The sequence below is a fragment of the Hypanus sabinus genome, chromosome 3, assembly GCF_030144855.1.
Source record: "Hypanus sabinus isolate sHypSab1 chromosome 3, sHypSab1.hap1, whole genome shotgun sequence".
In the NCBI taxonomy this organism is placed as follows: Eukaryota; Metazoa; Chordata; class Chondrichthyes; order Myliobatiformes; family Dasyatidae; genus Hypanus; species Hypanus sabinus.
This window is the reverse complement of record NC_082708.1, coordinates 182392570-182404719: the sequence shown is the minus strand read 5'-3', so window position 1 is coordinate 182404719 and position 12150 is coordinate 182392570. Positions and strand designations below refer to the sequence as shown.

The following is a 12150-nucleotide window of genomic DNA, read 5'->3' as shown; positions in this document are numbered from 1 at the left end:
GGACCTCCTTTTAGAACACAGATGAGGAGGAATTTCTTCAGCCAGAGGGTGGTGAATCTGTGGAATTCAATGCCATGGACAGCTATGGAGGCCAAGTCATTGGGTATACTTAAAGCAGAGGTTGTTAGGTTCCTGATATCTTAAGGGTGTCAAAGGTTACAGGGAAAAGGTCGGAGAATAGACTTGATAGGGATGATAAATCAGTCATGAAGGAATGGCAGAGCAGACTAAATGGGCCAAATAGCCTAATCCTATGTCTTATGCTGTTATGGTTTGTATGCTTAATTTTCTCCCAATCACTGTGTTTGACTCATAGAGTCTCTACCACTTTGACATCACTCCCTCTAGTGAAGGCAGGTATAAGTATTCTTTAGAAACATTAGCCACATACTCTGCCTCCACTCAAAAATGACCTTTACTTGGCCTTATTCATTTTACAATTATATAATCTTGTTCTTTTTGTCGAGATATAAGACCTATAGATATTATTTGATGTAATTGTTAGTAGTGTTTCCTACCCAATTGGTTTCTGTAATGTCTTTTTAAAATTTCAGTCCCACAGTTTCTAAACTCTTTTCTGCTCTCTGCTGTACTGAGCTCTAACACTTGCTCTGGCTCAACCATGTACAATAATAATAACTTTATTTATATAGCACCTTACATTAAGATATAGGCTCCATTGTAAAGATAAATCAATATAGTCATTAAAATATAAGACTAAATTAAAAATCATACTTAAAAAGAACCATTATATAGAATAAAATGTAGTTGAATTCACCAATTTATAGAAATGTAATAACATCAAGGGTAGATATACATCTCTACCAAGGGACATGTGAGGCAGTCCTTCCTTCTTCTAGCTTGTAGGTCACCTTTAGAGAAGGTGTAACACCTGTTTAGACCCCTCCCTTCCAAATCAGTGTCAGTGAGGCATGGGAGCAGGTGAATGGTCGTATGAGCATCTGGCGCAGATCACAGTTGCTGGTTTTACGACCACTGATACCAGGCAGAATATTGATAAAGGCTGAGGGTAGGGAGAGTCACCTATCTTGTACAGCTTGTAAAGACACTGCCCAGAAGACAATAGAAAACTGTTTATGTAGAAAAATGCGCAAAGAACAATCGTGGTCATGGAAAGACCATGATCACACACGGCATATGACATGGCACATAACAAACAAACGAACGATAAGTTGGTCAAATTAAAAAAAGTAGGTGTTCAGAAGTGCTTTGAAGAGTTCCATAGTACCAGCCCAACCAATATTTGCAAATCCATGATCATGATCAGGGATGAACGGTGATAGACACTCCAAAATATACAGAGGAACTAGATTATTCCAACCCTTATATATAGTTAAAAATATTTAAAATTTGATCTGAAAGTACACAGTCGGCTGTGTAATGATGCCAAAACCAGTGAAATGTGCTCAGATTCTCTTTTTTTTGGGTGCAAAATGCAGCTTATGATCATAGACTTTGAGGTTTGTAACATTTCCTTTCTCAAACTAGTTTATCCTGTTTTTCTTTCTGCTATTGAGATTGATTTACCTCCAAGTACTTGTTTCTTAACTCAACTTCTTAATTTAGTTAAGAAAAATGGCTTGATCTCAATTCAGATCTTTATTTATTTTATTTGACTTTTTTTAACATAACTTCATGAAATCTAACTGAATTATTATCACTACAGTACAAGTGTTATCCTTTGATACTCCTTCTCCTGATCTTCTTGGAACCAAACCAAAATGGTTCCACCCACCCAACCAACGTCTCCTGCTGGGCTTGCTAAATGCTGGGTATAAGATTCCCCCTGAAATTTGACCCACCAAAATGAACTACTTGTGCAATTATGTGGAGTTTTGAACATCCTGCTGTAGGAAAGACGTCACTAAGCTGGAAAGGATACTGAGAAGATTTAAAAGGAAGTGACTAGAACTTGAGGGACTGAGTTATAGAGAAGGATTGAGCAGTTCGGGATGATTTTCATTGGAGCAAAGGAGAAGGAATCTTGAAGGGTCTCGGCCCAAAATCTCGACTGCTTATTCCTTTCCATTGATGCTGCCTGACCTGCTGAGTTCCTCCAGCATTTATTGTGTATTACTGTGAACCTTTCAGCAGTGTATAAAATTTTAGGGGGCATTAATATGGTGAATGCACCTTAGTGAGTTTAAGGATTGGGGAAACAAGAACTAAAGAGAAGAGGAGAGAGAGTTATTAAGAACTTAGGGGCAACGTTTCTATCTGGAAGGTAGTCCATATCCGGAATGAGCTGCCAGAGGAAGTGATTGAGGCAGGTTCATTAACAACATTTAAAAGGTACTTGGATAGGGTGCACGGATAGGATAGCTTTCGATGCATATGGGCCAAGTGTGGGGAAATGGGACTTGTTCAGATGCGCATCTTGGCTAGCATAGGTCCGTTGGGCTGAAGAACCTGCTCCTGTGTCTTTTTCCCTTCTTTAGTTTAACCCATGAAGGAAAATTTGATGATCTATCATTCCCTTTCACCAAAGGATTGTTTCAATAACCACCGTTACTCCACCTCCCCATGACTGAAAGCTGACTTCCAGTAAGATGACCGCGTGCTAGGACGCAGCAGCTTCTATGCGGTCAAGACCCTACGGGACATTAAGAATTTAAAGTCCTGCAGCTCTACTCCATTAGCGAGTCACGTGCTGGCAGAGAAACTGAAGCAGCTGGAGTTGGTGCTGACCATGGTGCTGCCTGCTTCAGCGAGGTGTCAGCACGTGAAGGAGGCGTGCAGTCTAACAGTCTTTGTCGCCTTTTTTCTGGTTGCAAGATGCTGTTGGACATCGGTGGTGTGGAAGGCTGCAAGTCTAATTCACTGGTTTATGGGTGGATGGTGAGGGCGGAGGGTGCGCGAGCTGCTTGGACTCAGTCATAGCGAGAACTAGACTGGGCGAGGCAAAGGAGTCAGACACTGCTGGAGGCAGTGTGGTGCACTTTCCAAGTTGGAGTCAATGCTGCCCCCAGTGCTCACTTGGCAGAAAATAAACTGCAATGTGTTGGACTGCAGACTACCGCAAAATTCATGGACTCAGGGTCGTGCTCTATATATTATTTTGTATGACTGTATTTTAATGCTTTTTATATATGCTCGCTGTTGTATATGTGCTATATGTGCCTTACACCACGTATGACTGTTTGGACTGTTTCTTGTGCTTTGGCCCAGAGTATTGCTGTTTCATTTGACTATATCATGGGTATTCATGTATGGTTGAATGAAAGTTGAACTTGAACTTGAAAGCCTCAAGAAGGCCAAGAAGGCAGCAACAGTGATCAAACCCAACATCCGGGCCATGCTATCTTCTCACAGCTGCCATTGGACAGGAGGTACAGAAACCTGAAGGCCTTCACCACCAGGTTCAGGAACAGCTACTTTCCCACAGCCATCACATTCTTGAAGCGACCAGCACTACCTTAGCTCCAACCTCAGCAACGGAACATCATGAGAAACCTCAGCTACTTGGAGGAGACAGCAGCCAATCCTGAGTTACCTGCCTCCACGTGCAAACACATGTTTCTCAAAAATCACTCAGCCATTACCTTGAGTAGCTTGGCATGCAGCAGCAGTGTGTAGGCCGCCTCTGTGAAGTTCTCATAGTTGATGTGCAGATCCCGAAGTTTATATAGGTACCTGCGAATGACGAAAGCAGACAGGAGAGGGAACAGTCAGAAGGTATTGTAGGAAGTCATGTTACCTTGGTTCCCTGAATGAATGAGGAACTGCTAAACATTGGACCATTAATGTTTGGATCCATCCCATCCCTTATCTTAAATACACTCTTGATCTCTCAGTCTATCTTGTACTTTATTTTTCTATCTACATTGCACTTTCACAGTAACCATCACCGCCCAGTCTCCAGCCAGCTAACAGGACTCATCGGAAGCTCATTCCAGTCTCATCACCTGCAGCGTATTTAACCCCATCTCTCATCCACAGTCTGGGCTCATTCATCAAACCAGCTGGCCTCAACCAGTCATTCCTAACCTTCACTCTCCCTGCCTAAAGTTTACCTTGTTGCCTGTCGTGATTTGTTTTTGCTCTCTCTTGTTTTGTGACCACTCGTATCTTGATATTTTTCCATTTATTATTAAAGTTATTGTCCACAGCTGAATTGTCTCCATTGATCTGCTGTTGGGTCAAGCCTCCTCTAAACTCCTTGAGGGCAACTGCAACTAAAACACTACATTCTTCCTTTAAACTATCTTGACAAAGATTAAAGATTTACAAGTACATTGAAACATAAGGTGAACTGTGTCACTTGTGTGAACACAGTATGAGGATGTTTTGGGGGCAGCCCACAAATGTTGCTCTATATATGTGTAAATACACACACACACACATACTATATACACCTGTTTATTATTACAAGTATCTAATCAACCAATCATGTGGCAGAAACTCAATGCATAAAAGTACACTGACATGGTCAAGAGATTTGGTTGTTGTCTAGACCAAACCAAACATCAGAATGGGAAAAAAAAATGTGAACTAAGCATCAGTGGTTAAGAAGGCATACTGTGCATTGGCCTTCATCAATCATGAGATTGAGTTTAGGAGCCTGGAGGTAATGTTGCAGCTATATAGGACCCTGGTCAGACCCCACTTGGAGTACTGTGCTCAGTTCTGGTCGCCTCACTAAGGAAGGACGTGGAAACCATAGAAAGAGTGCAGAGGAGATTTACGAGGATGTTGCCTGGATTGGGGAGCTTGACTTATGAGAATAGGTTGAGTGAACTCGGCCTTTTCTCCTTGGAGCGACAGAGGATGAGAGGTGACCTGACAGAGGTGTATAAGATGATGAGAGGCATTGATCATGTGAATAGTCAGAGGCTTTTTCCCAGGGCTGAAATGGTCAGCATGAGAGGACACAGGTTTAAGGTGCTTGGAAGTAGGTACAGAGGAGATGTCAGGGGTAAGTTTTTTTACGCAGAGAGTGGTAAGTGCGTGGAATGAGCTGCTGGTGACTGTGATGGAGGCGGATATGATAGGGTCTTTTAAGCGACTCCTGGACACGGAGCTCAGAAAAATAGAGTGCTATGGGTAACCCTAGGCAATTTCTAAGGTAAGGATATGTTTGGCACAGCTTTGTGGGCTGAAGGACCTGTACCCATACTGCAGGACTTTTATGTTTCTATGTTTCTTCTTGACGCTGGAATATTGACACAGGAACCTGATGGTTAAAGGGTAATAACCGTTCCTAATCACACATTACAACAGTGGTGTGTAGAAGCAGATGTCTGAAGGCACGACAAGTCAAACCTTGACGTGGATGGGCTACAGCAGCAGAAGACCATGCACATAATCTCAGTGGCCACTAGTACTAATAAAGTGGCCAGTGAGTGTAGTACTGAAGGTCTGTGGCCAAAGAGTCATCAAGCTGCAGAGCACAGAAATGGGTCCTTCAACTCACCTTGTCTATGTCAATCATCTTCCCTCATCCCACTGGCCACATGAGTCTGTGTCCTTGTAGGCCTTTCAAAACTCCTTTCTCTCCCCTGAGATCAATTCTGACAGAGAGGCACATGAGGGAGCAGATGCTAGAGTCTGAAGCAACAAACAATCGGCTGGGTTGAGCAGTGACACTTGATGGCTGCCCAGCTCAATCCTCACTGATTTTATTCAATGCAAAACGACACACTTCAATGTGCACCTGACAAATAGAGCTAATCTTTGTACTTTTCCCCGGGGAAAACAAATCTAAGAAGCAGAGGCTATCTATTAAATATATTTATATTTAAATATATTTTAATATATTAAGTATACTTAAGATTATAATCAATAAGATTATAGTTAGATAGATTTTTAACTTTTTATTGAGATGGGCCCTCCACGCTATTTAGCAATCTGCCGATTTAATCCTAGCCTAATCATGGGACAATTTACAAAGACCAATTCCCCTACCAACCAGCACACCTTTGGAATGTGGAGGAGACTGGAGCACCCGGAGGAAACCCATGCGGTCATGGAGAGAATGCATCAACTCCTTACAGGCAGTGGTGGGAATTGAACGTGCGTCACCTGTACTGTAAAATGTTGTGCTCACAACTATGCTATCATGCTGCCCCATAGCTATGGGGAATAGGCAAGTAGGTGGAGTTGAGTCCACGGTTAGATCAGCGATGATCTTATTGAATTATTACTATCATTTTTTTTGTATTTGCATAGTTTGTCCTCTGTTGCACATTGGTTGTTTTGTCAGTCTTTGTTTGCTGTCTTTCATTGATTCCATTGTATTTCTTTGCTTTACTGACTGAGAATGCCTGCAAGAAAATGCATCTCAGCACAGTATATGGCAATAACTTTACATTGTACTTTGAGCTTTGCATGGCAGAGCAACTTTGATGGGTTAGATGGCCAACTATAGCTCTTATTTCTTATGGTCTTGTAGTCCTAGATCCTTACTCTCCCAATAACCAAAACCCTCACCCTGAATAAGCGGTGACTTCGACCAAGGTTTTCCAGTAGAGTGTTAAAAGTTGCATCGATGGTATACTGTGTATAAACATGAAGGAGTGTAGAAAGGGTGAATGCACCTCTTGCTTTTCACAGGGAAGGGGAAAACTAATCACATGAAGCAGCAGTTATCCATCCAGGGGAATTACTGCCCAGTCGGCCTATCTCTCAAACTTTGTTTCTGTTAAATTTTGAACCAATAAGCCTATGCAACTCAATTACATCCATGTATTCGATTAACCTACTACCGTGTACGTCTTTGGAATGTGAGAGGAAACCTGAGTACCTGGGGGAGGACATATAAACTCCTTGCAGACAGAACCCGAGTTGCAGGCTTTGCAACAGCATTAAGCTGAATGCTCCGCTACCCAGACACCCATCTACCACCCAACTCAATCCCCAACAGTTCTTCTCTGGAACGACCACAGTAGGAGAAGAAAGTAGCTCACCGCCATCTAGTCAAAGACGATTAAGAATTTGCAATAAACGCTGCCATTGTTAGTGTTGGTCAGATCCCAAAAAATGAACAAGTAAACACAAAAGCTGCAATAATTGTCACAACAAGTGGCATTCTGCTAAAACAAGTGACGGATTTCCCAGAATGTCCTTGGTAAATGTGCGCAGGTCCTCATTAACATGATAAAATCCTTTAGATGGCACAATATGAATTCTAATTCTCTGACAACGCATACATTTCAATTACTGACCTGCTGTAGTCAGCAAACAGAATCACAGACTGACTTTCCCCTGTTAATTGTTTGTTCTGACAGTCAACATGAATAATCAGTCAATTTTCTGTGAGTAGATGTTTAACATGGTTGCTGTTTCTAATGAAATTAAAACCACAGTGATGTTGACTATGATTAAAAAACAAGGCTCCAGGAGTTTAGTTGATGGCAGCTCTCTGTTTCCCGAGGATCTCGTTTGCTCTTTTACTCATTCATGTGACAAGCAGTTATTGTGTAATTATAGTCACACCTGAACCAAGTAGCACTCCAGGTCACTTGGGAGGCCAGATCAGAAACAACCCTGAGGCTTAGACTGCATCTGAGATTCTGCAAATGCTGGTAATGTTCAGCAACACATACAAAAGCTGAAGGAATCTGGCATGCCAGGCAGCATCTATGGATGGGATGAAGTCCATAAGACCACAAGGTATAGGAGCAGAATATCAGCCATTGAGTCTGCTCTGCCATTTCATCATGGCTGATCAATTTTCCCTCTCAGCCCCTATCTCCTGCCTTCTCCCCATATCCCCTCATGCTCTGACCAATCAAGAATCTATCAACCTCAGCCTTTAATGTACGTTTGTACATAGAACTTGGCCTCCACAGCTGCCTGTAGCAACAAATCGCACAGTTCCACCACTCTCTGGCTAAAGAAACTCCTCCTCATCTCCATTCTAAACGGGAGCCCTCTATTCTGTCTCCTCTGATCTTGGGCTTGCCCACATCCTTTCCACATTGATTCTTTCACCACTAATAGGTTTCATTGAGGTCACCCCCATTCACAGTCGGTGTCTTAGGCCAAGAGCCTTCATCAGGACATGATCAAGGACCTCCCTGCCCCAGAAACCCTCTGTGCTCCCCTCTCCCTCAAGTCAGGCAGAAGATCAGAAATGCTATTTGCTAAGGCAAATTATGTGCCACACATTGGCTGGTATGTTAACACTATAATCTACACTTTGTTTTCTTTGGAATTCAACCCAGATAAGTGTGAGGTGGTTTATTTTGGTAGGTCAAATATGATGGCAGAATATAGCATTAATGGCAAGACTCTTGACAGTGTGAAGGATCAGAGGGGCTTGGGGTCCGAGTCCATAGGGCACTCAAAACAGCTACGCAGGTTGACTCTGTGGTTAAGAAGGCATATGGTATATTGGCCTTCATTAACTGTGGGATTGAGTTCAAGAGCCGAGAGGTAATGCTGCAGTTATATAGGACCCTGGTCAGACCCCACTTGGAGTACTGTGCTCAGTTCTGGTCGCCTCACTACAGGAAGGACAGGAAAGAGTGCAGAGGAGATTTACAAGGTTGTTGTCTGGACTGGGGAGCATGACTTATGAGAATAGGTTGAGTGAACTCAACCTTTTCTCCTTGGAGCAATGGAGGATGAGAGGTGACCTGACAGAGGTGTAATGAGAGGCATTGATCATGTAGATAGTCAGAGGCTTTTTCCCAGAGCTGAAATGGCTGGCATGAGAGGGCATAGCTTTAAGGTGCTTGGAAGTAGAGGATGTGTCTGGGCTGTTTTTTACGCAGAGTGGTGAGTGCGTGGAATGGGCTGCCAGTGGCGGTGGTGGAGGCGGAAACAACAGTGTCTTTTAAGAGACCCCTGGATGGATACATGGAGCTTAGAAAAGTAGAGGGCTACGAGTAAGCCTAGGTAGTTCTAAGGTAGGGACATGTTCGGTTCTGTTTTGTGGGCCGCAGGGCCTGTATTATGCTGGGTTTTCTATGTTTCTATGTTTTCTTATGGAAGCACAGCAGTTAGCATAATACTTCACAATTCCAGCGATCAGTGATTGCTGTTCAATTCCTGCCACTGCCTGTAAGGAGTCTGTATGTTCAATGGGTGACTGCGTGGTTTTCCTTGGGGCGCTCCGGTTTCTTCCCATAGTCCAAAGACGTACAAATTAGGATTAGTAAATTGCAGGCATCACAAGCAGGGCAACATTTGTGTACTGCACCCCCCCCCCCCAGCATGTTTGTACTGTGCTAATTGTTGACACAATGTAATTCACTGTATGTTTCAACGTACATGTGACAATAAACCTTATCTTTGACCTTTTTTTTACGTATTAATGCAATAATAAATGGCACTATATATTTGGCTGGCATGCAAAAGATTTTATCTGTATCCAGGTACACTTGTCAACAATGAAACAATACCATAAGACCACAAGACAAAAGAGCAGAATTAGGCCATTTGGCCCACCACTATCATTCCACCATGAATGATTTAGTATCCCTTTCAAACCCGTTCTCCTGTAACCTGGACGCCCTGACTAATCAACAACCTACCAACCACTTTTTAAACATACTCAATGACTTGGCCTCCAGAATCATCTGCAGCAATGAGTTCCACAGATTCACCACCCTCGGGCTAAAGAAATTCCTCCTCATCTCTGCTCTAAAGGGATGTCCTTCTGTTCTGAGGCTGTGCCCTCTGCTCCTAGACTCACCCACTATAGGAAACATATTCCCCACATCCATTCTGTCGAAGCCTTTCAATTTTTGATACGTTTCAATGAGATCCCCCCTCATGCTTCTAAACACCACTGAGTACAAATCCAAAGGATCCTCGAATGCTAAGAGAGACTGGGCTTGTACACGCTGGAATTAAGGAGATTGAGAGGGGATCTGATTGCAACGTATAAGATTATTAAGGGATTGGACAAGATAGAGGCAGGAAATATGTTCCAGATGCTGGGAGAGTCCAGTACCAGAGGGCATGGTTTGAGAATAAGGGGAGGTCATTTAGGACAGAGTTAAGGAAAAACTTCTTCTCCCAGAGAGTTGTGAGGGTCTGGAATGCACTGCCTCGGAAGGCAGCGGAGGCCAATTCTCTGGATGCTTTCAAGAAGGAGCTTGATAGGTATCTTATGGATAGGGGAATCGAGGGATATTGGGACAAGGCAGGAACCGGGTATTGATAGTAGTTGATCAGACATGATCTCAGAATGGTGGTGCAGGCTCGAAGGGCCGAATGGTCTACTTCTGCACCTATTGTCTAACTTTTTCATTCTCAGGATCATTCCTGGGACTCTTCCCAATGCCAGTGCATCCTTTCTAAGATAAGAGGCCCAAAACTACTCATAATATTTTGCAGAAGTGGTCTGATCAATACCTTATAAAGCTGCAGAATTATATCCTTGCTTTTAACTTCAGAACAATTTCAGAGTTGTATACTGAGATGATAAACGGACCTTTGAACTTGCAAACCTCTAAAATGAAAGTTCACGTTGCATTTGTTTTCCTAATCGCTGACTCAGCCTGCAAGTTAACCTTAGAAACCATGCACCAAGTCACTTTGTACTTCTGATTTGTGAATTTGTTCCCCAACCAGCACCAATGGCAATGTCACAGTCCTTCAGGGGTGTTCATTGGCCGTGAGTTGTATTGTGATGTTATCAAAAAGAACCATTCTCACCCACACTAGCACACCTCTCCCAAATTACATTTCGAAGAATTCAATTTACACTTACTCGCAGAGAATGTATAAATTGCACAACCTTGATATTCATCTGCTTACAGGCAGCAACAAAACAGGAAACCAGAAAGAGCCCTATTTTAAAGAAAGACCAACACCCACTGCACAGAGAAAGAGAAAAGAAACACAAATCATGCAATTTATAAAAGCAAGCAACAGCATTCCGAACCAAATTGAATCCATAGACCCGGAGCCTGATGCACCCAGAGTAGTCCCAAAACCTTGGTCTCAGTTCATCACACAGCGGGGTAAATCACCGTGAAGCCTGTGGATGTGGAGCACGTAGTGGCTGGAGCAGTCTCGCAGCCTCAGTGCCGCAGAAAGCAATGGGTGCACATTGTGGAATTGGTCCGGCCTTCGCCTTCTGTCCTGACACCCTGCACATCCAGCATTTAAATCAGCTAAACACCAGGTTGCACCCCATGCACTAGGATCTGGACCACGCCACAGTGATACACGCTAGGCCTGTACCCCACTGCCCAGCCTGAAGCCATTCTGCACCTTTCCAAATCAGCTCGGTACCAATACACTTTTTGAATGAAAATGGACAAACATTGAATTAACTGTTCAACTGAGTCCGAAGAAGAATTCGTTAAGCACAGTACACATCTGTATCACACAGCAAGGAATGGTACTCTGCAGCTCAAACTGAAGGGCCTCCATGCAAATTACAAAACAACTTCTTCCCACGCGTTGACAAAGAAGTGGGGATTACCGTCTTAGTGAAACATTGTGTGAGTAAATCCCCAAGAACGTCTCAGGAATAAGACACCTAAACAGGAATATCTAGCTGTAGATGTGAAAGGAAATTATCATTGATAATGTTCACAAACCATCTGGTGTTCAGAGTGAAGATCCTGCCTCGTTATACTCTGCAAGAAAAGCCTGCCAACACATTAGACAGTTTGAGAAGTGATAAACCCCTTCGAACGTGGGAGGTAGGCCAGCCATCTCCAGTCGCCTGGCAGGTCTGTACAGCCATTGCAGAGGATTCCTCACCCCAATCCAACTGGAAGTGCAGGAGATTCCTTGATCTACTGAGGCTTTGGAGAGGGTGCAGAAGAGGTTTACCAGCATGTTGCCTGATGTAGAGTGCATGTGCTTTAATGAGAGGGTTGACAAACTTGGATTGTTTTCTCTGAAATGGAGGAGGCTGAGGTGAGACCTAATAGAGGTTTATAAGATTATGAGAGGCAGACGGTAGACAGACAGTATCTTTTCCCCAGGATTAAAATATCTAATACCAGGGGCCATACATCTGAGGCGAGAGGGCAAAATTTTAAAAAATACGAGGAGCAAGTGTTTTTACACAGAGATGTGGAACGTGTTGCCATCAAAGGCCTACTGAAGTTTGGAATGTGAGTATAAAAAGAGGTTAAGCTGTATTTTCCTTGGCAGCTTGGGTGCCAAGGGTGTGAGTGTCGGTGTCAGAGCCCTGTGGAAGTCAGAAGAGAGAGGATA

At 43.3% G+C, this 12150-nt stretch overlaps 1 protein-coding gene across 1 annotated transcript in view; it reads right to left on the bottom strand.

Moving 5' to 3' along the window:
* The window catches only part of LOC132391940 (dedicator of cytokinesis protein 2-like), a 1209929-nt gene that overhangs the window by 125144 nt on the left and 1072635 nt on the right, over window positions 1-12150 (bottom strand). The window contains exon 37 of the mRNA XM_059965744.1: window positions 3564-3654. Within this exon, the coding sequence (XP_059821727.1) occupies window positions 3564-3654 (91 nt within the window). The remainder of the gene's footprint in view (window positions 1-3563; window positions 3655-12150) is intronic.